Raw genomic sequence first — 24770 nt, forward strand, 5'->3', positions numbered from 1 at the left:
AAACTGCTAAATCCAAAGGTCATTGCTCCCTGCTGATTCTCCTGGATTGCTCTGCCGCATTTGACACTGTGGATCACCAGCTCCTCCTCACTATGCTCCGCTCTATAGGCCTCAAGGACACAGCCCTCTCCTGGTTCTACCTCTCTGACCGCTCCTTCACTGTATCTTTCGCCGGCTCCTCTTCCTCTCCTCATCCCATTATTATCGGGGTTCCGCAGGGCTCAGTCCTAGGCCCCCTTCCTCTTCTCTCTATACACTGCCCCTATTGGACAAACAAGCAGCAGATTTGGGTTCCAGTATCATCTCTATGCTGACGACACCCAAGTATACGCTTCTTCCCCTGACATCACCCGTACCCTAATTCAAAATACCAAGGATTGTCTGTCTGCTGTCTTTAACATCATGTCCTCCCTCTATCTGAAACTAAATCTCTCCAAAACGGAACTTCTTGTGTTTCTCCCCTCTACTAACCTCACTCTACCCAACATCAAAATTACCCTGGAGGGTTCAACCATAACTCCCAAGCAGCATGCCCGCTGCCTTGGGGTCATAGTCGACACCGAACTTTCCTTTACTCCCTATATCCGATCACTCGCTCATGTCACCTGCATCTTAAAGGAACCTGTCACCCTCAGAATGGAAGTTGAGCTAAGCCCACCGGCATATCTACAGCATTCTGGAATGCTGTCGATAAGCCCCGATGTAACCTGAAAGATGAGAAGAGGTTAGATTATACTCACCTGGGTGGGCGGTCCGATCTGATGGGCGTCGCGGTCCCGGGCCTCCTGTCTTCTTACGACGACGCCCTCTTCTTGTCTTCATGCTCCGGCGCAGGCGTACTATGTCTGCCCTGCTGAGGGCAGAGCAAAGTACTGCAGTGCGCAGGGAAAGGTCAGAGAGGCCCGGCGCCTGCGCACTGCAGTACTTTGCTCTGCCCTCAACAGGGCAGACAAAGTACGCCTGCGCCGGAGCATGAAGACAAGAGGACATCATCCTGTGAAGATGGGAGGCCCCAAACCGTACCGAGGCGCCCACCGGACCGGACCGCAGCGGGAACGCCCCTGGGTGAGTATAATCTAACTTTTTTCTCATCTTTCAGGTTACATCCGGGGCTTTTCTACAGCATTCCAGAATGCTGCAGATAAGCCCCTGATGCCGGTGGGCTAAGCTCACCTTCCATTTTGGGGGTGACAGGTTCCCTTTAAAAACATCTCCAGAATACGACTTTTTCTCGCCTTTGAAGCTGCTAATACTCTTACTGTCACTCTTATTATTTCTCGTCTGGACTACTGTAACTCTCTTCTGATCGGTCTCCCTCTTACCAACTTTCTCCTCTCCAATCCATCTTGAATGTGGCAGCCAGGGTCATATTTCTGTCCAGCCACTTCACCGATGCCTCCATCTTGTGCCAGTCATTACACTGGCTACCCATTCGCTACAGGGTCCAGTATAAACTCATCTCTCTCACCCACAAAGCCCTCCACAGTTCTGCACCGCCTTATATCTCCTCTCTCATCTATCGCCTTACACGTGCCCTCCGTTCTACAAATGACCTAAGACTAACATCCCCCCATATTCCGAACCTCGCACCTGTCTCCAAGACTTCTCTCATGCTGCGCCAGCTCTCTGGAATGCACTTCTCCAGGCGATCAGACTGATACCTAGCCCCAACCTATTCAAGCGCGTTTTGAAAACCCATCTCTTCAAACAAGCCTACCACATCAACTACTCAGTAAACTAACTTTGCTCTGTTCCCTCCTTCCAAATATTATTCTGAATCTGCATCCTACTATTCATCTGCCTCCACACCCTCCATGCACATAACAGCACTTGATACTTGACTATTGCACTTAACACACGGGCTGATGACCAGATCATGCAGCTTTATATGAAAATCTCTATTATAATTAGCAGACCTGAAATAACAAGCACTTTTCACCTATTGCTTCCCCCCCATTTCTTTGTAGCTTGTGAGCAGGAACCTCACCCCTAATGTCGCTGTTTAAATTGTCTTAACTTATATTGAATTTATTGTCTGTACATGTCCCCGCTTAATTGTAAAGTGCAGCGGAATATGTTGGCGCTATATAAATACAAATTATTATTAGTTATTGACTATATGTGTCTGGTAGATGACGCATCTAAAACCTGAACAGCGGCTAGAGTACTGCTGCAGTCGAACGCAAGGAACGTGGAGAGTGTCTGACTCACCTGAATACAGTACCGAACACCAGTACCACTCCATCAGTCAATCCAAGACACGTCTGATCCGCTGAAAATACAAGTTTCAAAATACTTTACTGTACCTGGTAGGTGGTGCGTGTGAAACCTGGATGGCGGATAGAGAGTACTGCTGCGATCGGCTCTCAGTATCCTGCGACTGAATCAGTATGGAGAACCCTGGAGAAGGGTATCAGAGAGAGCCAATTCTTTGTTGCAGTCTAGGTCTGGATAACTGACTGCATTAGGCAGAGTAACAGTCTCATGGGTAATAAGCTGCAAGATGAAGTCTGTCCTAACCATCATCTCTCCTGAAGGTAGAACAGTAGGCGTGGAATCAGAGGTAGACTAAACTCTACTCTCTATTGTGCACCTGGGTTCAAACCCTTGGGCCTACTTTGTCCACTGAGCCACAGCAGACCTTGCTGGAGAATACACTTTACCCAGCTGGAAGTTGGTCCCAGCACTACAGTAGTGAAGGGTGAGGAGTAGCTCCCCTCTCTGCTTAGTGCAGAGTAATGCTATTAACAGGAGAGGGGATGCAGGGAGAGTGCCTGTGAGCAGGAAATATAGAAGCGTATGATATACCAGAGCTTTAAAATCTTTAGGTTTAGATTAATGGCCGAGCCTTGCTCTGCTGAAATCAAGTGACAGATCTGTAATGGGAGAAAACACAACAGCAGTGTGATGTAACGGAAAGTTCTGAGAGAAAACGTGCAATCAGCGTACGGCAGGTTTTATAATGCCCATCTCCCTGTGGAGGGCCCAAGGAGGGTAGTGGTACAGATGACTGCAGCTTGGGGTGCACTACAATACCCATTGCTGTTGACTGCATTGCTCAAGAGCACATAATACACCAGTGACTGCGCTGCTCTAGAGTATTTATTACACCAGTCACTGCACTGCTCTAGAGCAGATGTTACACCAGCACCATTGGGAATGGTTTCTCTCACCAATCATTGAGCCTGCAGATACTGCTGTCCCTATGAGCTTTATTTTGCTGTGCCTGGCTTGTGCAAGAAGGATAGGGAAAGGAGAAGATGCAGAGGTCAGTGTGCAGTGCAGCGCAGCTACTCACAGTAGTCATCCTGTTTTCAGCTTCCACGCTGTAGGACCGCTGGGAAGGTCCCACAGGAAAGGCACTATTCGGTCCCAGGAGGAGGAAAATGGCAGCCACTGTGTGGTGTACACCGCGGAGGAAGTGCAAACATTTTTTTCTGCATAGTGTCAGCTTCCTAGTGGTGGCGGCAGCAGCAGCAGCATACACATGGTTTCCTGTGTCCCCCCAATGAAGCGATAGAGAAATAAGATTTGTAGCTTTCCTTGAATAAGTGAAAAATTGCTGCTAAAATTTGTAATGCTTCCAACATCCTAACAAAATAAAAGGAAGTTTTACAAATGTGTTGATGTAAAGCAAAGTAAATTTTATGTATTAACTTTCTATGTGTGGTACGAATGGATTAAAAAGGGATAATCAAAGTTTGAAAATTGCTATTAAAAAAAAAATTCGAATTTCTGATATTTTTAATTAACGCAAAACATACCGTATTTTTCGGACTATAACACGCACTTTCTCCCCCCCCCCCCCCCCCCCCAAAAAAAAAAAAAAAAAAAAATGTGAGGAAAATGGGGGGTGCGTCTTAAGAGTCGGAATGCAGGTTACCGGCAGTGGTGCGGCGGCAGCAGAGTTGCGGGGATGTTGAGACGCAGTGAGCGTTATGGCGTGAGCAGGGTCCCTTCCACAGGTGAGGTGACGCAGTGGCCCGGCCTCCAATGTGAGCAGCAGAGCCGGGTAAATCACGGCTTTCTCAGTGGCGGTGGCCATCTTCCTGAGGCCGCGCGTACACAGATGGAGTGCTCTGCTTCCTGGGGCTTCAGGAAAATGGCAGTGGGAGGCTGCGAGTGCGCAGATGGAGATCACGGCGGCCAATTTCCTGAAGCAGAGTTCGCAGATTTAGATCTCGGCTTCAGCAATCTCCATCTGCGCACGCACAGCCTCCCGCTGCCACTTTCCTGAAGCCCCCGGAAGCAGAGCACTCCATCTGAGCACACGCGGCCTCAGGAAGATGGCGGCCACCACCGAGAAACCGGTGATTAATCTGGCTCTGCTGCTTGCCTTGGATACCGGGCCGCAGCGTCACCTCACCTGTGGAAGGGACCCTGCTCACGCCGTATCGCTCATTATCCCTGCACCTCTGCCGTCGCCACACCCCTGCTGCAAAACCACCCCCCCATGGACACCAGGCCGTGGCGTCGCCCTCCTAAACAGGAAGGGACCTTGCTTGCACACCATGCCTTCTGTGACCCTGCTCTGCCACCGCAAGCCCTCAGGTAAGATACTGTAAATTCGGACTATAAGACGGACTCCCATCTTATGAAAAAAAAAAGAAAAAAAACCAAACATTTTTTCTCCAATTTTCACCCCAAATTTGGGGTGCGTCTTATAGTCTGAAAAATACGGTATCTACCTAAATTTACCATTAAAGTACAAGGAGTCACAAAACAAAAATCTCAGAATCACCAATACCCCATTACATTCCAGAGTTAGTCACAAAGTGACACGTCAGATTTGAAATATCTAACCTTTTCACTAAAGTGTTAAACTTTTTTTTTTTTTCCCCCTGAAAATCATTCATGAAATACACTAAAGTTCAACAGTTTAGGGTCACCCAGACAATAGTGTTTTCCATGAAAACTCATACTTTTATTAATCAAATGAGTTGGCAAATAAGTTTAAAATCTAGTCCAGACATTGACACGGTTCGAAAAAAAGATTATTTGAAATCCTTTTCTCCTTCAAACTTTGCTTTCGTCAAATAATGCTCCCTTTGCAGCAATTACAGGATTGCAGATCTTTGGCATTCTAGCAGTTAATTTGCTGAGGTAATCTGGAGAAATGTCACCCCATGCTTCCAGAAGCCCCTCCCACAAATTGGTTTGGCTTGATGGGCACTTTTTGCATACCATACGGTCAAGCTGCTCCCACAACAGCTCAATGGGGTTGAGATCTGGTGACTGCGCTGGCCACTCCATTACAGATAGAATACCAACTGCCTGCTGCTTCCCTAAATAGTTCTTGCATAATATGGAGGTGTGCTTTGGGTCATTGTTCTGTTGTAGGATGAAATTGGGTATGGCATGGCGTTGCAAAATGGAGTGATAGCCTTCCTTATTCAAAAATCCCTTTTACCTTGTACAAATCTCCCACTTTACCAGCACCAAAGCAACCCCAGACAATCACATTGCCTTCTCCATGCTTGACAGATGGCGTCGGGCACTCTTCCAGCATCTTTTCAATTGTTCTGCGTCTCACAAATATTCTTCTGTGTGATCCAAACACCTCAAACTTTGATTCGTCTGTCCATAACACTTTTTTCCAATCTTCCTCTGTTCAATGTCAGTGTTCTTTTGCCCATATTAATCTTTTCCTTTTACTATCTAGTCTCAGATATGACTTTTTCTTTGCCACTCTGCCCTGAAGACCAGCATCCCGGAGTCGCCTCTTCACTGTAGACGTTGACACTGGCATTTTGTGTGTACTATTTAATAAAGCTGCCAGTTGTAGACCTGGGAGGCTTCGATTTCTCAAACGACAGACTAATGTACTTGTTTTGCTGCTCAGTTGTGCAGCGGGGCCTCCCATTTCTCTTTCTACTCTGGTTAGAGCCTATTTGTGCTCTACTCTGAAGGGAGTACTACACACCGTTGTAGGAAATCTCCAGTTTCTTGGCAATTACTTGCATGGAATAGCCTTCATGTCTTAGAACAAGAATAGACTGTCGAGTTTCACATGAAAGTTCTTTTTTCCTGGCAATTTTGAGAGTTTAATGGAATCAACAAATGTTGCTCCAGATTCTCAACTAGCTCAAAGGAAGGTCAGGTTTACAGGTTCTCTAAAAAGCCAAACTGTTTTCAGTTGTGCTAACTTAGCTGCACAAGGATGTTCCAGGGTATTTTTACCATTCATTAGCCTTCTTACCGTCCATTAGCCTTCTTACACAGTTAGCAAACACAAAGTACCATAAGAACACTGCAGTAATGGTTGTTGGAAATGGGCCTCTATACACCCATGAAGATATTGCATTACAAGCCAGACGTTTTCAGATATAATAGTCATTTACCACATTAACAGTGTATAGCGTATTTCTGAATTATGGAATGTTAGCTTCAGTGGGGGAAAAAAAAACTGCTTTTCTTTCAAAAATAAGGAAATTTCTAAGTAACCCTAAACTTTTGAACAGTAGTGTAGGTTTTCATTAACCTGTTGGAAGGTTTACCTTGTATAATTAGAATATGTACCATACTCAACTTTGTCAGTTTTTAAGAAGCTAATTTAAAAAGCTTGGTTCTGTAGCCTTATCTGCCCTCTTGATTTGTCTGGTAGCAAATTTCTGACCATATGCACACATTCATTAGTTATTTGGTCAAATATAAGACCAAACTAATATAGACAATTTTTATTTTAAAGAAGTGGTGTAGGGTAGGTTAACATTCCAAACAAATGGATCTTAAATGCTTTCTAATTAATAGACACATTCATTTGTGACACCACAACATACACATCCTCCATCTTACTCCCTCTTTCCTAGTCATTCTGACCTGTGCACATTGGAATATTTCAAAGCTTTCATTACTTTCTGCTTTGACTTTTTTAGCAGAGTTTTTACGCTGATGTGAAGTAGTTTGCTCCCAGACAGATGACGACCAACCTTCACTTTTCACGCATACATTAACTGTGGTCAATATCTTTCACATATATACAAAGGTCAGAATTTTCTCTTTTTAATGGCTGGAGTTTTCCAAATTTTAAAATTTACACTTGAGTGATAAAAAGTTAAAAATAAAAATAGAAGATTACAAAAATATTAACACCTACTTGCAATGAAAAACAATCCACATTCAATATACAACCAAAAAGGTGACAATATTTTAAAACATTTACCTTAAATGTTGAAGTCTTAGAATCCCTTATTCATTTCATAGGTAAAAGTCAGTAAGAAAACAGTCATCAATTTACAATGCCGAGTTGTGTTTTTGTTTTGTAATTCTGATGTGCGTTATTTCTTTCAAGAAGAAAGTATTTTATTCAAAGCACAAATGTGTGATTGTGTAATTTTACAACATAAGTCCCTGTACAAATGGTCTCTACTATGAACAAACACTAACAAAGGATATTGAATAGGACATGGGAAAACTGACTTCAAAACAAAAAAAAAACAAGGGGAAGTTTAAAAAATAAAAATGGTAAAAAAAAAAATTATGCAATTTACAAACGTTTTAAATCAAGGACAGCAAAATCTGCTTAAAATACGCTGTACCAAAGTGGTAAAAATAATACATTTTTGCTGGTGTGATTTCTTGGTGCATGTAATCCAACAATCCATGTATTCTCCATGAATAAAAGAAATAATTTGTATGAATCAGGATATTAACTGGAAGAAAAAAAAAAGTGCAGGTTTATAATAAATCTTTAAAGACAAATATACTTTTACATCATTTTTCGTCACACTGTTAAGACTCAATAATGGAAAGTGTCCCCCAATTGCATAGGTTTAATTAGCATTTTAATTATAAATGGGGGGTATGGATGATTATAATAGGCAAACACTTACTTCTTTAACTGTGGTCTTAATGAATGCCTTTCTTGGGGACAAGTCACAGTTCGGATAGCCTTCATACACCTTAAAAATATGTGAAACATTCTATGACAATCGTGGGACATTTATACACCAGTGTAGCATGCTGTATCAGTTTGAGAAGACCCCTTCAGCACCTCCGAAAGGTATGCTCTAATACTTTTGTTCTCAAATGGTTCTGGAGCATTTTTGTTCATAGCTCTATGCTATACGGTTTATTTTTGTATCCTTCCTCAATATGTGTGAATAAATTGGCAAGTCAAATGTCAACACTCAAATTGTCTCAATCAAACTAAGAAAAACTCTTAGTTAACCCCTGACATTTGACGAACAATTACATCAGATGCAAGTTCCCAGAATTTGTTTTGAGCTCAGGAACTGAGCACATAATACCGGCAGATGATGGCTGTGATATTCTCTGCCATAGATGATAGTGGACTATTCAAACATTACCTTGCCTCTAATAACCACACATGGAGCAGAGCTCCACCTGACGCTGTTAACCTGTCAAAGGTCTCCGACAGCAGCATTTATAGTTCACTGGCAAAAGGGGGAAGGGTTGCTTCACTGTATGTGCCCATCGATGCATGACTGCACTCCTGGTGTTCACAGGAGACAGTGATTTTTTTTGCTATACACACACCAATGCAGTGACATTGCTGTAGACAGCACAAGCAATCGGATGATCGCAGTTTGAAAGTCCCTTTGTGGGACTAACCAATAGAGAAACACAAAAAAAATAAATAAGACAGACAAAACCAGGTCAAATTACCTGTCTCCTCCCTCAACCCTCACTATCTATATATATGCACACACACATATACATACAGGGGTTGGACAAAATAATGGAAACACCTAACGTTTTGGCATCATAATCTTCGAACATGTGATAAACATGCAAACCGTGACATATGGTAATGTTTTGTAGTTGAATATTTGTGTTATGTGATATGTGTATGTAAATTAACTGTTTGTTTTGCATAATTGTAAGGACATTGAAAATCTGAGAGGTCTGCCATTGGTATCAGGTTCTCATCAAAGAGGCCAAATTGTTGGTGCTCGTATGGCAGGCGCTAGTGTAACAGAAAGTGCCCGAATGCTTGGCGTGTCAAGAGGTACTGTCTCCAAAGTAATGACTGCTGCGGACGTTTTTCCTTCTCTTTCAAATGCAAAGCACAGGTCCAGCCAAAAGTCAAAGTTGACAGAGACCGTCGGACTCTAAAGCGAATTGTGACAGAGGATTGCAAGACCATGGCTCCGAAAATCACTGCTGAGCTCAATGAACACCTACAGAACCCAGTTTCCACGAAAACTGTTCGTCGGGAGCTGCACAAATCTGGATTCCACGGAAGAGCTGCAATTGGAAACATTTGTCATTAAGAGCAGCCGTTTTGTAAGCGTTTAGAATGGTGTAGAAACCTCCAGAATTGGTCCCTCGAGCAGTGGAAACATGTGATATTCTCAGACGAATCATCGTTTACCCTATTTCCGACCTCCGGCCGAGTGTACGTTTGGAGACAGCCGAAAGAAGCATTCCATCCAGACTGCCTTCCCCCAACTGTAAAACATGGTGGAGGTTCTGTGATGATCTGGGGTGCTATTTCGTGGAGATCCGCCGGGCCAATGATATCCCTTCATGGAAGAATTAGCAACCGAGATTATTTAGGCATTTTGGGCGACCAAGTGCATCCAATGGTTCAGGCACTGTTCCCGGAGGGGATCGCCTTCTTTCAGGATGATAATGCATCAATTCATACAGCTAGAATCGTTAAAGCATGGCACGAGGAACATTCTAATGAAGTTGAGCATCTCATCTGGCCCCCACAATCCCCAGACCTCAACATTATTGAGCATTTATGGTCGATTTTAGAGATTCAATTTAGACGTAGATTTCCGCCGCCATCGTCGCTCAAAGAACTGGAGGGTATTTTAACTGCAGAATGGGCTAAAACTCCTTTGGAAACAATTCACACCTTGTATGAATCCATACTTCGGAGAATTGAGGCTGTAATTGTGGCAAAAGGTGGACCTACACCATATTAAACTAACTTTTGTTGATGTTTCCAGGTGTTTCCATTATTTTGTCCAACCCCTGTATATATATAGGGGTTGGACAAGATAATGGAAACACCTGGAAAAATCAACAAAAGTTAGATTAATCTGGTGTAGGTCCACCTTTTTCAGCGATTACAGCCTCAATTCTCCGAGGTATGGATTCATGCAAGGTGTAAATTGATTCCAAAGGACTTTTAGCCCATTCTGCAGTTAAAACACCATCTAGTTCTTTGAGCGACGATGGCTGCGGAAATCGACGTCTAAGGCCTCTTTCACACTTCAGTTGTTTGGCGTCAGTCTAAATCCGCCATTTTCCTCAAAAAACGGATCCGTTGTTTTTTTTCGACGGATCCGTTTTTTCCCCCATAGACTTGCATTAGCGACGGATTGTGACGGATGGTCGTCCGTTCCATCAGTCATGCGACGGATCCGTCAAAATTTGGCGGACGTCATCTAGACATTGACGGTCATTGCAACGTTTGTCTGCGTTGAAATGGCGGATCGCGACGGATCCGTCATTTCATAGAATGGCCACCTATGGGCGACGGATCCGTCGCGACCGTCATTTCGGCGGATCAGTCGCCCCAATCTGTTTTTTCAATTTTTTTCAATTGCGCATGCTCCAAAAAGTATATACAACCGAGTAACGGATCCGTCAAAAAAAACGGATCCGTTACATCCGTTTTTTCAACTATTGTGACGGATCCGTCGATCCGTCATTATGTCGGAAGTGACAGACGCCAAAAAACTGAAGTGTGAAAGAAGCCTAACTTGAATCTCTAAAATCGACCATAAATGCTCAATAATCTTGAGGTCTGGGGATTGTGGGGGCCAGATGAGATGCTCAACTTCATTAGAATGTTCCTCGTACCATGCTTTAATGATTCTAGCTGTATGAATTGGTGCATTATCATCCTGAAAGATGGCGTTCCCCTCCGGGAACAGTGCTTGAACCATTGGATGCACTTGGTCGCCCAAAATGCCTAAATAATCTCGGCCGTTAATTCTTCCATGAAAGGATATCATTGGCCCGGCGGATCTCCACGAAATAGCACCCCAGATAGTCACAGAACCTCCACCATGTTTTACGGTTGGGAGAAGGCAATCTGGATGGAATGCTTCTTTCGGCTGTCTCCAAACGTACACTTGGCCGGAGGTCGGAAATAGGGTAAATGATGATTCGTCTGAGAATATCACATGTTTCCACTGCTCAAGGGACCAATTCTGGAGTTTTCTACACCACTCTAAACGCTTGGAAACATTTGTTATTGAGAGTAGCCGTTTTCTAATTGCAGCTCTTCCGTGGAATCCAGATTTGTGCAGTTCCCGACTAACAGTTTTCGTGGAAACTGGGCTCTGTAGGTGTTTATTGAGCTCCGCAGTGATTTTCGGAGCCGTGGTCTTGCGATTCTCTCTCACAATTCGCTTTAGAGTCCGACGGTCTCTCTGTCAACTTTGACTTTCGGCCGGACCTGTGCTTTGCTGCGGTGGTTTTTCCTTCTCTTTCAAACGCAGTCATTACTTTGGAGACAGTACCTCTTGACACGCCAAGCATTTGGGCACTTTCTGTTACACTAGCGCCTGCCATACGAGCACCAACAATTTGGCCTCTTTGATGAGAACCTGATACCAATGGCAGACCTCTTGGATTTTCAATGTTCTTACAATTATGCAAAACAAACAGTTAATTTACATACACATCACATAACACAAATAATCAACTACAAACCATTACCATGTCACGGTTTGCATGTTTATCACATGTTCGAAGATTATGATGCCAAAGCGTTAGGTGTTTCCATTATTTTGTCCAATCTATATCTCTCTCTATATATTTTTACACATACAAATAAACACATCTACACAAACACTCCTTAAAAATACACGTATGTGGTACACTCCTTAACCCCTTCACGACATGCGCTGTACTATTACTGCGCATGTCGTGTCTTCCCCTTTGATGTGGGCTCCGGCGGTGAGCCCACATCAAAGTCGCGACATGTCAGATGTTTTGTACAGCTGACATGTGCGCGCAATAGCGGTGGGTGAAATCGTGATTCACCCGCCGCTATTAAACCATTAAATGCCGCTGTCAAACGCAGACAGCGGCATTTAACCGGAGCTTCCGGCCGGGCATGACCTCATCGCCGACCCCCGTCACATGATCGGGGGTCGGCGATGCATCAGGATGGTAACCCAAGAGGTCCTTGAGACCTCTATGGTTACTAATGCCGGCCTGCTGTGAGCGCCCCCCTGTGGTTGGCGCTCACAGCACACCTGCATTTCTGCTACATAGCAGCGAACATCAGATCGCTGCTATGTAGCAGAGCCGATCGAGTGGTGCCAGCTTCTAGCCTCCCATGGAGGCTATTGAAGCATGGCAAAAGAAAAAAAAAAATGTTTTTAAAAATATGAAAAAAAAAAAAAAAAATATGAAAGTTTAAATCACACCCCTTTCGCCCCATCTAAAATAATAATAATAAAAAAATCAAATCTACACATATTTGGTATCGCCGTGTTCAGAATCGCCCGATCTATCAATAAAAAAAGGCATTAACCTGATCGCTAAACAGCGTAGCGTGAAAAAAAATTCAAAAGGCCAGAATTACGTTTTTTTGGTCGCCGCGACATTGCATTAAACTGCATTAACGGGCGATCAAAAGAACGTATCTGCACAAATGTGGTATCATTAAAAACGTCAGCTCGGCACGCAAAAAATAAGCCCTCACTCGACCCCAGATCACGAAAAATGGAGACGCTACGGGTATCAGAAAATGGCGTTTTTTTTTGTTTGTTTTTTTAACCCCTCTGTGACCTTAGACGTACTATCCCGTCGAGGTGACCTGGGCCTATCTGACCCTCGACGGGATAGTACGTCATAGCCGATCGGCCGCGCTCACGGGGGGAGCGCGGCCGATCGCGGCCGGGTGTCAGCTGCATATCGCAGCTGACATCCGGCACTATGTGCCAGGAGCGGTCACGGACCGCCCCCGGCACATTAACCCCCGGCACACCGCGATCAAACATGATCGCGATGTGCCGGCGGTGCAGGGAAGCATCGCGCAGGGAGGGGGCTCCCTGCGGGCTTCCCTGAGCCCCCCGCAGCAACGCGATGTGATCGCGTTGCTGCGAGGGTCTTACCTCCCTCCCTGCCTGCTCCAGACCCGGATCCAAGATGGCCGCGGATCCGGGTCCTGCAGGGAGGGAGGTGGCTTCACAGAAGCCTGCTCAGAGCAGGCACTGTGAAGCAGCCTGCACTTCTCGCAGATCGGTGATCTGTCAGAGTGCTATGCAAACTGACAGATCACCGATCTGTATTGTCCCCCGCTGGGGCAAAGTAAAAAAGTAAAAAAAAAATTTTCCAAATGTGTAAAAAAAAAAAAAAAAAAATAAAATTCCAAAATAATGAAAAAAAAAAAAAAATATTATTCCCATAAATACAATTCTTTATCTAAATAAAATAAAAAAAACAATAAAAGTACACATATTTAGTATCGCCGCGTCCGTAACGACCCGACCTATAAAACTGGCCCACTAGTTAACCCCTTCAGTAAACAGCGTAAGAAAAAAAAAAAAAAAACGAGGCAAAAAACAACGCTTTATTATCATACCGCCGAACAAAAAGTGGAATAACACGCGATCAAAAAGACAGATATAAATAACCATGTTACCGCTGAAAACGTCATCTTGTCCCGCAAAAAACGAGCCGCCATACAGCATCATCAGCAAAAAAATAAAAAAGTTATAGTCCTGAGAATAAAGCAATACCAAAATAATTATTTTTTCTATAAAATAGTTTTTATCGTATAAAAGCGCCAAAACATAAAAAAAATGATATAAATGAGATATCGCTGTAATCGTACTGACCCGACGAATAAAACTGCTTTATCAATTTTACCAAACGCGGAACGGTATAAACGCCTCCCCAAAAAGAAATTCATGAATAGCTGGTTTTTGATCACTCTGCCTCACAAAAATCAGAATAAAAAGCGATCAAAAAATGTCACGTGTCCGAAAATGTTACCAATAAAAACGTCAACGCATCCCGCAAAAAACAAGATCTCACATGACTCTGTGGACTCAAATATGGAAAAATTACAGCTCTCAAAATGTGGTAACGCAAAAAATATTTTTTGCAATGAAAAGCGTCTTTCAGTGTGTGACGGCTGCCAATCATAAAAATCCGCTAAAAAACCCGCTATAAAAGTAAATCAAACCCCCCTTCATCACCCCCTTAGTTAGGGAAAAATAAAAAAATTAAAAAATGTATTTATTTCCATTTTCCCATTAGGGTTAGGGCTAGAGTTAGGAATAGAGTTAGGGCTAGGGTTATTGCTAGGGTTAGGGCTAGGGTTGGGGCTACAGTTAGGGTTGGGGCTAAAGATAGGGTTAGGGTTTGGATTACATTTACGGTTGGGAATAGGGTTGGGTGTGTCTGGGTTAGAGGAGTGGTTAGGGTTACTGTTGGGATTAGGGTAAGGGGTGTTTTTGGATTAGGGTTTCCGTTATAATTGGGGGGTTTCCACTGTTCGGGCACATCAGGGGCTTTCCAAACGGGATATGGCATCCGATCTGAATTCCAGCCAATTCTGCTTTGAAAAAGGAAAACAGTGCTCCTTCCCTTCCGAGCTCTCCCGTGTGCCCAAACAGGGGTTTACCCCAACATATGGGGTATCAGCGTACTCAGGACAAATTGGACATCATCTTTTGGGGTCCAATTTCTCCTGCTACCCTTGTGAAAATACAAAACTGGGGGCCAAAAAATAAGTTTTGTGGGAAAAAAAAGATTTTTTATTTTCACGGCCCTGCGTTGTAAACTGTAGTGAAACACTTGGGGGTTCAAAGTTCTCACAACACATCTAGATAAGTTCCTTGGGGGGTCTAGTTTCCGATATGGGGTCACTTGTGGGGGGTTTGTACTGTTTGCGTACATCAGGGGCTCTGCAAATGCAACGTGACGCCTGCAGACCAATCCATTTAAGTCTGCATTCCAAATGGCGCTCCTTCCCTTCCGAGCTCTGTCATGCGCCCAAACAGTGGTTCCCCCCCACATATGGGGTATCAGCATACTCAGGACAAATTGGACAACAACTTTTGAGGTCCAATTCATCCTGATACCCTTGTGAAAATACAAAACTGGGGGCTAAAAAATCATTTTTGTGAAAAAAAAAAGAATTTTTATTTTCACGGCTCTGCGTTATAAACTGTAGTGAAACACTTGGGGGTTCAAAGCTCTCAAAACACATCTAGATAAGTTCCTTAGGGGGTCTACTTTCCAAAATGGTGTCACTTGTGGGGGTTTTTAATGTTTAGGCACATCAGGGGCTCTGCAAACGCAACATGGCATCCCATCTTAATTCCAGTCAATTTTGCATTGAAAAGTAAAATAGCGCTCCTTCCCTTCCGAGCTCTGCTATGCGCCCAAACAGTGGTTTACCCCCACATATGGGGTATCGTCGTACTCAGGACAAATTGCACAACAACTTTTGTGCTCTAATTTCTTCTCTTACCCTTGGGGAAATAAAAAAATGGGGGTGAAAAGATCATTTTTGTGAAAAAATATGATTTTTTATTTTTACGGCTCTGCATTATAAACTTCTGTGAAGCACTTGTTGGGTCAAAGTGCTCACCACACATCTAGATAAGTTCCTTAGGGAATCTACTTTCCAAAATGGTGTCACTTGTGGGGGGTTTCAATGTTTAGGCACATCAGGAGCTCTCCAAACGCAACATGACGTCCCATCTCAATTCCAGTCAATTTTGCATTGAAAAGTCAAATGGCGCTCCTTCCCTTCCGAGCTCTGCCCTGCGCCCAAACAATGGTTTACACCCACATATGGGGTATCAGCGTACTCAGGACAAATTGCACAACAATTTTTGGGGTCCAATTTCTTCTCTTACCCTTGGGAAAATAAAAAATTGGGGGCGAAAAGATCATTTTTGTGAAAAAATATGATTTTTTATTTTTACCGCTCTGCATTATAAACTTCTGTGAAGCACTTGTTGGGTCAAAGTGCTCACCACACATCTAGATAAGTTCCTTAGGGGGTCTACTTTCCAAAATGGTGTCACTTGTGGGGGGTTTCAATGTTTAGGCACATCAGGGGCTCTCCAAATGCAACATGGCGTCCCATCTCAATTCCAGTCAATTTTGCATTGAAAAGTCAAATGGCGCTCCTTTCCTTCCGAGCTCTCCCATGCGCCCAAACAGTGGATTACCCCCACATATGGGGTATCAGCGTACTCAGGACAAATTGTACAACAAATTTTGGGGTCTATTTTCTCCTGTTACCCTTGGTAAAATAAAACAAATTGGATCTGAAATAAATTTTGTGTGAAAAAAAGTTAAATGTTCATTTTTATTTAAACATTCCAAAAATTCCTGTGAAACACCTGAAGGGTTAATAAACTTCTTGAAAGTGGTTTTGAGTACCTTGAGGGGTGCAGTTTTTAGAATGGTGTCACACTTGGGTATTTTCTATCATATAGACCCCTCAAAATGACTTCAAATGAGATGTGGTCCCTAAAAAAAAAAATGGTGTTGTAAAAATGAGAAATTGCTGGTCAACTTTTAACCCTTATAACTCCGTCACAAAAAAAAATTTTGGTTCCAAAATTGTGCTGATGTAAAGTAGACATGTGGGAAATGTTACTTATTAAGTATTTTGCGTGACATATGTCTGTGATTTAAGGGCATAAAAATTAAAAGTTGGAAAATTGCGAAATTTTCAAAATTTTCGCCAAATATTCGTTTTTTTCACAAATAAACGCAACTTATATCGAAGAAATTTTACCACTATCATGAAGTACAATATGTCACGAGAAAACAATGTCAGAATCGCCAAGATCCGTTGAAGCGTTCCAGAGTTATAACCTCATAAAGGGACAGTGGTCAGAATTGTAAAAATTGGCCCGGTCAATAACGTGCAAACCACCCTTGGGGGTGAAGGGGTTAAGCAAAGTTTGGAATTTTTTTTCACCACTTAGATAAAAAATAACCTAGACATGTTTGGTGTCCATGAACTCGTAATGACCTGGAGAATCATAGCATCAGGTCAGTTTCAGCATTTAGTGAACCCAGCAAAAAAGCCAAACAAAATACAAGTGTGGGATTGCACTTTTTTGCAATTTCACCACACTTGGAATTTTTTTCCCATTTTCTAGTACAAGACATGGTAAAACCAATGATGACTTTCAAAAGTACAACTCATCCCGCAAAAAACAAGCCCTCACATGGCCATAATGACGGAAAAATAAAAAGTTAGGTCTCTGGGAAGGAGGGGAGCGAAAAACGAAAACACAAAAACGAAAAAGGGCCGCGGCATGAAGGGGTTAAAAATACACGTATGTGGTATCAATACTTCATTTAAAAATATATAAATCAAACTGATCAATAAGGTAATGTGGGGAAAAAAAAAAAAATCTACATGCCAGAATTCGTTTTATGACTGCCACAACACTGGAGGAAAAAAAAAAAAAATGCAATTAGCGAGTGATCAAAACATCGTATCTACTCCAAAAAATGGTGTTAAAAAAAAAAAAAATGCAGGCTCAGGGCTCAAAAATCAAGGCCTCACACTCACACAGCTTTATCAACCTAAAATTGAAAAAAATTTACGGGTCTCTGAAAATTGCAACTTTTTTTCTTCTTTATTGTGGATTTGTGCTTTTAATCACCACACTTGGAATTTTTTACCCCCAATTTCCAGTACATTACGTAATAAAATGAATGGCTTCATTCAAAAATACAACTTGTACCTTCAAAAACAAGACATCATATGGCTTTTCAAGGACGAGGAAGAAAAAACAAAAACATATAAACAGAAAAGTGTCAGGGATTGAAAAGGGCTCCAGAAAGATTAGATTATGGAGAACACAAATACAGCAAAAGAGCAGGGAGGTAAACTTTAAAGCGGTATTTTCAAAACATTATGGCATTATGTTACAGTGCTTTTGCAGTCATGTGTGCCATTGGATGCAATTACCAAAAATGTACTATATTTCTGAAACACTCCAAAACATACCCTTTATTCTTTGTTAGTACCTTATAGTGAGATGGCATCCATGGTAGTTTTTTTTTTTTATTTATTTAAAACCTCTCAGGGTAAACCTGGACGGCAGACCATAGCACAGTACAAGGGAACACAACAAAGTTACCGGGAAATTTACTCTTCAGCCATGTTCATACATTGCTTTTTTCTGCAGCCAAACCCTGATCTCTTGGAGGTAAAAAAGCTGCAGACAAAGCTGTGTTTTGCAGCATTTTTTCAGGATCCAAAGTACAGCTTTGCTTACACCAGACAAGCATGAACAATGCAAGGTGTTCGGCCAGGATATAACATTTTTTGGTAAAAGTAGGAATTAGTCCTACTGGTAATTATATTTCCAGGAGTCCATCATAACAGGAGGTAGGTGCTTCTCGTCCTCTAGGGAGAGAAAACACATGAGACATTAAAAGCGGCCCTGCGCTTAGTAACCCGATATTTACCCTGGTTACCACTGTAAAACATCGCTGGTATCGTTGCTTTTGCTGTCAAACACAACGATACACGGCGATCTGACGACCAAATAAAAGTTCTGAACTTTAACCAATGACCAGCGATATCACAGCAGGATCCTGATCGCTGCTGCGTGTCAAACACAACGATATCGCTATCCAGGACGCTGCAACGTCACGGATCGCTAGCGATATCGTTTAGTGTGAAGGTACCTTAAGTCTGGTGATCGCTTTAGAAAACCTAGCAACCCAGGGATTGTTTCTTAGCAGGTTTGTCAACAAAGGCGCTCAGGGCTGAGATCTGCATTCTAAAGGCCCCGTCTCACTTAGCGACACTAAAGCGATCCCGACAACGATACAACCTGTCAGGGATCGTTGCTGCGTCGCTATGTGGTCGCTGGTGACATGTCAAACAGTGAGATCTTCCCAACGATCGCTGCTGCGATCTCACTGTTTGACATCTCACCAGCGACCTGTAGCGACCTGTACAACGATGTCACATGGGAGCTATTATGACGATTCAGTGTCTGAGTCGTCAACGAGGTCGTTGGTAAGGTGTCAAACACAGCGATGTGTGCTACCCAGCGGGACCTCAACGATCAAAAAAAGGTCCAGGCCATTCCGACACGACCAGCGATCTCACAGCAGGGGCCTGGTCGCTGCTACGTGTCACACACAGCGAGATCGCTACTGAGGTCGCTGTTGCGTCACAAAACTTGTGACTCAGCAGCGATCTCGCTAGCGATCTCGCTTAGTGAGACGGGGGCTTTAGTGTATTAGGTCTTAATCCTTGTTCAAATCCTAGCTGGAGAAATTCTAGAAATTTGGATATGTCGGGCTGGGAGGAGTACCCCATGGATTCTCCAGGTAGCGGATATTCCTACTTCCCTGCATTGTTTTAACTACTCCATCTGACAGACCCTTAGAGATTCAGATATGCCTCTCAGGATCCAAGCTGTCAGATGCAGTAGGTGTATATCCTGATGTATGAGGGGCCCCTGAGACAGAAGGTTGTACCTCTCTGGAAGAGGAAGTGGATCCTCTAGAGCCATGTGGTTTAATAAGGGAAAACAACTTATTTTGGGCCAGAAGGGGCCTATTTAGTATTACTGTGGCTCGATTTTCCTGGATTTTCTGTGAGACGCTTCTGATTAATGCAAAAGGGGGGAAAAGCATATAGTATATATCCATCCCAGTTTTCAGACAGCGCATCCACATCCTCCAGGTTGGCTTCTGAATTTATAGAAAAGAAAATCGGTCACTTGTATTTCTCCAAGTTGTGACCATGTCTATAAACAGTACCCTTATCTGGAGCTTTGTTAGGGATGTCCACCAGGACAGTGAAGACTTGTGGATATGTTCATCTTTCTGTATAATACGGATGGTTGTTCTAGTCTGAGAATGGCTTCCTGCAACCCTTTGAGTGGGCCTGGCTCCACTTTTTGCTTGGGATGTAAAATCCAAGATTTTCTTTGCATACCCGACCAAAGCCCTTTTCTTCCTCTGGAAAGACTGAATTCCGTTTCGGATTTGCTACATTTTTATAAGGGGTAGGTAGGATATACTGAAATGGAGTTGAGGAGAACCCCTAAAAATACTTTCCACGTGTCTGGTTCTAAATTGGACTTCACTCAATTGATGAGGCACCCTAGATTTCATAGAGTGAGAATAGTGTCGAGAAGATCAATCACCGAGAGAAGATCAATCACCGAGAGCAGATCGTCCAAGTGTGTGACACTAACTATCCCTTTCCTTCTCAAGAAAGCTGCCACCTTAGTCATTAGTTATGTAAAAATACGAGGTGCCGAGGACAGGCCGAACGCTAGGAACTGGAATTGGTGTATTATTCCGATACTGCAGTGCAAACCTCAGGAATTTTTGACAGGCCAGATGGATGGCCACATATGCGTCTTTTAGATCTAATGTGATCCCTGAATACCTCCGTATTAATGGGATAGTTAATTTTATAGAAAATCAGGCGTGTCCAGTGAGTAGCCAAGGTAAAAAATAACTTTTAATGAAAATAAAAAAAAAATAAAAAAAAAAATAAAAATAAAAAAAAATATATATATATATATATATATATATATATATATATATATATATATATATATATATATATATATATATATATATATATATATATATATATATATATATATATATATAGTATCCAGCACTTAGTACACACTGGCTATAGAACCTAATGACGAGTTGATTTTATAGTCTCCAGTTTGAACTTCCTGTACCTGCCCCGCTGATTTAGGGGCTTTAGGTTTATAATGGTACCTCATTTTCTGGAATATCTCTTTATGAAGAAGAGAGTAGAACAGTGGCCCCGACCAACTTCCGAGAGGGGAAGGTACTGAAATGACTGCAAATTGAGGCAAAACTTTTGAGGGACAGGCTGGGTAAATTCAATTCTGCAACCTTCCCCTACAGTTTGTGGAATGCATTGATTTTCCGACATGGCCTGCCAACACTGCCACACAGAAAAAAAACTGCATCTAGCCCAGAGGTGTCAAACTGCATTCCTCGAGGGCCGCCAACAGGTCATGTTTTCAGGATTTCCTTAGCATTCCACAAGGTGCTGGAATCATTCTGTGCAGGTGATTAAATTATCACCTGTGCAATACAAGGAAATCCTGAAAACATGACCTGTTGGTGGCCCTCGAGGAATGCAGTTTGACACCTCTGATCTAGCCCTTTTGTGACGGGATGTGCTCTGTACCGTCTGAGGGGGGTACAAGACTGGAGACGATGCTCTGTACTTCCTCCCCAATCATGGATTGCATATCGGTCATAAATTAGGTTTGTTCTTCTGTAACCCTTTTCTGACCTCTGACGGGATAGTACGTCTGAGGTCAGAACCCCCGCTTTGTGCGGGCTCCGGCGGTGAGCCAGCATCAAAGCCGGGACATGTCAGCTGTTTTGTATAGCAGACATGTGCCCGCAATAGCGGCGGGTGGAATCGCGATCCACCCACCTCTATTAACTAGTTAAATGCCGCTGTCAAACGCTGACAGCAGCATTTAACTAGCGCTTCTGGCCATTGGGCCGGAAGGGAGCGCATCGCTGACCCCCGTCACATGATCAGGGGTCAGAGATGTGTCGGCATGACAACCAGAGGTCTATTGAAGACCTCAATGGTTGTTGATGCCGGCTTCCTGTGAGCGCCACCTGTGGTCGGTGCTCATAGCAATACAGCTCCTCTCTCCTTCCCTCTCCCATGTACAGCTCCCATGCACTTCTCACCTTCCTGGAAAACCTCAGCCCATCTTGCCCAAACACACCGCACAAAAAAACTTCATACACTTCCATAAACTACTTGCTTTATATCTTCCTACTCCTACTGATTTCGGGGGACATCTCCCCCAACCCCGGTGCCCCATCCCCCAACTTCAACCGCTACCCTACCTCATATCAAAACCATACTAACCTTATTAATATTACTTGCACTCCCTCACCTCTCTCTTTTAATTGTGCCCTTTGGAATCCACGATCTGTATGTAACAAGCTTCCTTTCCTGCACAACTACTTTCTGAACAACTCTCTAAATCTGTTGGCCCTCACTGAAACCTGGATCCAGGACTCTGACACTGTCTCCCCCGCTGCCATTTCTCATGGTGGCTTACAATTCTCCCATTCCCCGAGACCCACAAACAGACCTGGTGGTGGAGTCGGCATACTCCATCACGCTCATTCCCTTCTTTTGAGGTCCACACCATCAGGCTCTTTCGTCCCCTCTCCCTCAGAGTAGAGGTCATATACCGGCCCCCAGGCTCACCCACCCACTTCCTGGACCACTTCTCAGCCTGGCTGCCGCACTTCATGTCCTCAGAACTTACAACCCTTATCATGGGAGACTTCAACATCCCCATTAACAGCCCCACTTCCACATCTGCATCCCAGCTTCTATCATTAACCACGTCTCTAGGCATCTCACAGCTCTCAACCTCTGAAACACACAAAGACGGTAATACCCTGGACCTGGTCTTTGTCCGGCTCTGTTCAATCTCCTACCTAGATTACTCACCGCTTCCCCTCTCTGACCACAACATTCTGTCTTTCACACTCACAATTCCTCCCCCACCCCAGCACTCTCCTACCTACAACACATTCAGAAATCTACATGCCATTAACCCTCATACACTTTCATTCTCCCTACATTTATCATTGTCCCCAATCTCTTCTTTTTCATGTCCTGATCTGGCTGTACATCACTACAACGACACTCTTAGAAGCACCCTTGAACAAGTAGCTCCCCTCACCCTCAGAACCTCCAAACAGAGTGAAACAGCCCTGGCTCACATCGCAAACCCGATTTCTCCAGCGATGCTCTAGGAGTGCTGAACGCTTACGTAGGAAAACACACACACCAGAAGACTTCACACACTTCAAATTTATGTTAAGAACATAGAACTCTGCCCTTCACCTCGCCAAACAGACCTACTACACCACCCCGATATCCTCACTATCCAGCAACCCCAAGAAACTTTTTAACACCTTTCACTCCCTCCTCAGGCCAAAAGCACAAGATCCTATCACAGACATTTGTGCTGATGACCTGGCCTCCCACTTTATAGAGAAAATAGACAATATCCGTCAGGAAATCCGTTCCCAGACACCAAGTGCAATGACTCCCATCCCTCCCTGCATCTCCCCTGGCTCACTCTCGATCCCATCACAGAAGAAGAAGTCTCCAAGCTCCTCTCCTCTTCTCGTCCGACTACATGCACTACCGACCCCATTCCCTCACACCTCCTCCAGTCTCTCTCTCCAGTTGTCACAACACACCTAACCACAATCTTTAATCTCTCCCTCTCCTCTGGCATTTTCCCCTCCTCCTTCAAACACTCTACCATTACTAAAAAAAAAAAAACACCCTCGACCCATCCTGCACAAACAACTACAGACCGGTCTCCAATCTCCCCTTCATCTCAAAACTCTTGGAGCGCCTGATCTACTCCTGCCTTACCCGTTACCTCTCCACTCATTCCCTCCTAGACCCTTCACAGTCCGGTTTCCGCCCCCTACATTCGACAAACTGCACTTATCAAGGTGACCAATGACCTTCTGACAGCAAAATGTAACGGTGACCACTCTCTGCTCATTCTCCTCGACCTTTCTGCAGCTTTTGACACTGTTGACCACCCTCTCCTACTCTCTAGGCTCCAGTCACTAGGCATTAAGGACACTGCTCTCTCCTGGTTCTCCTCCTATCTTTCTGACCGCTCCTTCAGTGTTCTGTTCTCTGGTTCCACTTCATCTCCTCTTCCTCTCACTGTCGGGGTACCCCAGGGCTCAGTCCTTGGCCCCCTTCTCTTCTCCCTCTACACAGCCCCAATTGGACAGACCATCAGCAGATTTGGCTTTCAGTACCATCTTTATGCTGATGACACAACTATACACGTCATCCCCTGACCTTACCCCCGCTGTACTACAGAACGCCACTGACTGTCCGCAGTCTCCAACATCATGTCCGCTCTCTATCTGAAACTCAACCTCTCCAAAACTGAACTTCTGCTCCCGCCATCTACTAACCTCCCTAAATCTGTCATTTCCCTCTCCGTGGGTGGCACCATAATAACACCCCGGTAGCAGGCATGATGTCTGGGTGTTTTGTTTGACTCCGATCTCTCCTTCACATCCCATATACAATCTCTTGCCCGCTCGTGCCGCTTACACCAAAAGAACATCTCTAGAATCCGCCCTTTTCTTACCATGGAGACAACAAAAACCCTCACTGTCGCCCTGATCCACTCCCACCTGGACTACTGCAATGCTCTATTAATTGGCCTCACCCTTACTCGACTTTCCCCTCTCCAGTCCATCCTTAATGCAGCAGCCAGGGTTGTCCATCTGGCTAATCGTTACTCAGATGCATCCGCTCTTCGCCAGTCATTACAGGATACAATTTAAAGTTCTTGCTCTCACCCACAAAGCTCTCCACAGTGCGGCACCCCCATACATCTCCTCCCTCATTTCGGTCTATCGGCCTAACCGACCTCTGCAAATGACTTTCGACTAACCTCGGCCTTAATCTGTACCTCCCACTCCCGACTCCAAGACTTCTCCCGTGCTGCGCCAATCCTCTGGAATGCTCTACCACAACATATTAGGACCATCCACAACTTGCATAGTTTTAGGCGCTCCCTCAAAACACATTTGTTCAGAGTTGCCTACCACATTAACTAATCAAGGTCATTTTATGTTTGTGTGTGTAGCCCTTTCACTATCTCCATCTATCCCCCACCCCCTGAAGATGGCTGGACCATCATTGTAAATACACACCTTTATTTTGTATCTCCCCCACCTCATTGTAGATTGTAAGCTCTCACGAGCAGGGTCTTCTTATTTTG

At 43.9% G+C, this 24770-nt stretch overlaps 1 protein-coding gene across 1 annotated transcript in view; it reads right to left on the bottom strand.

The window, feature by feature from the left end:
- Window positions 1-6986: 6986 nt before the first annotated feature.
- DEK (DEK proto-oncogene) overlaps window positions 6987-24770 on the bottom strand; it is an 86462-nt gene continuing 68678 nt past the window's right edge. Inside the window, exons 10-11 of the mRNA XM_077269951.1 lie at window positions 7833-7901; window positions 6987-7652 (exon numbers count right to left, since the gene is read on the bottom strand). Coding sequence (XP_077126066.1) covers window positions 7641-7652; window positions 7833-7901 — 81 coding nt within the window. The 3' untranslated portion in view covers window positions 6987-7640. The remainder of the gene's footprint in view (window positions 7653-7832; window positions 7902-24770) is intronic.

The sequence above is a fragment of the Ranitomeya variabilis genome, chromosome 6 (genome assembly GCF_051348905.1).
Source record: "Ranitomeya variabilis isolate aRanVar5 chromosome 6, aRanVar5.hap1, whole genome shotgun sequence".
Taxonomy (NCBI): Eukaryota; Metazoa; Chordata; class Amphibia; order Anura; family Dendrobatidae; genus Ranitomeya; species Ranitomeya variabilis.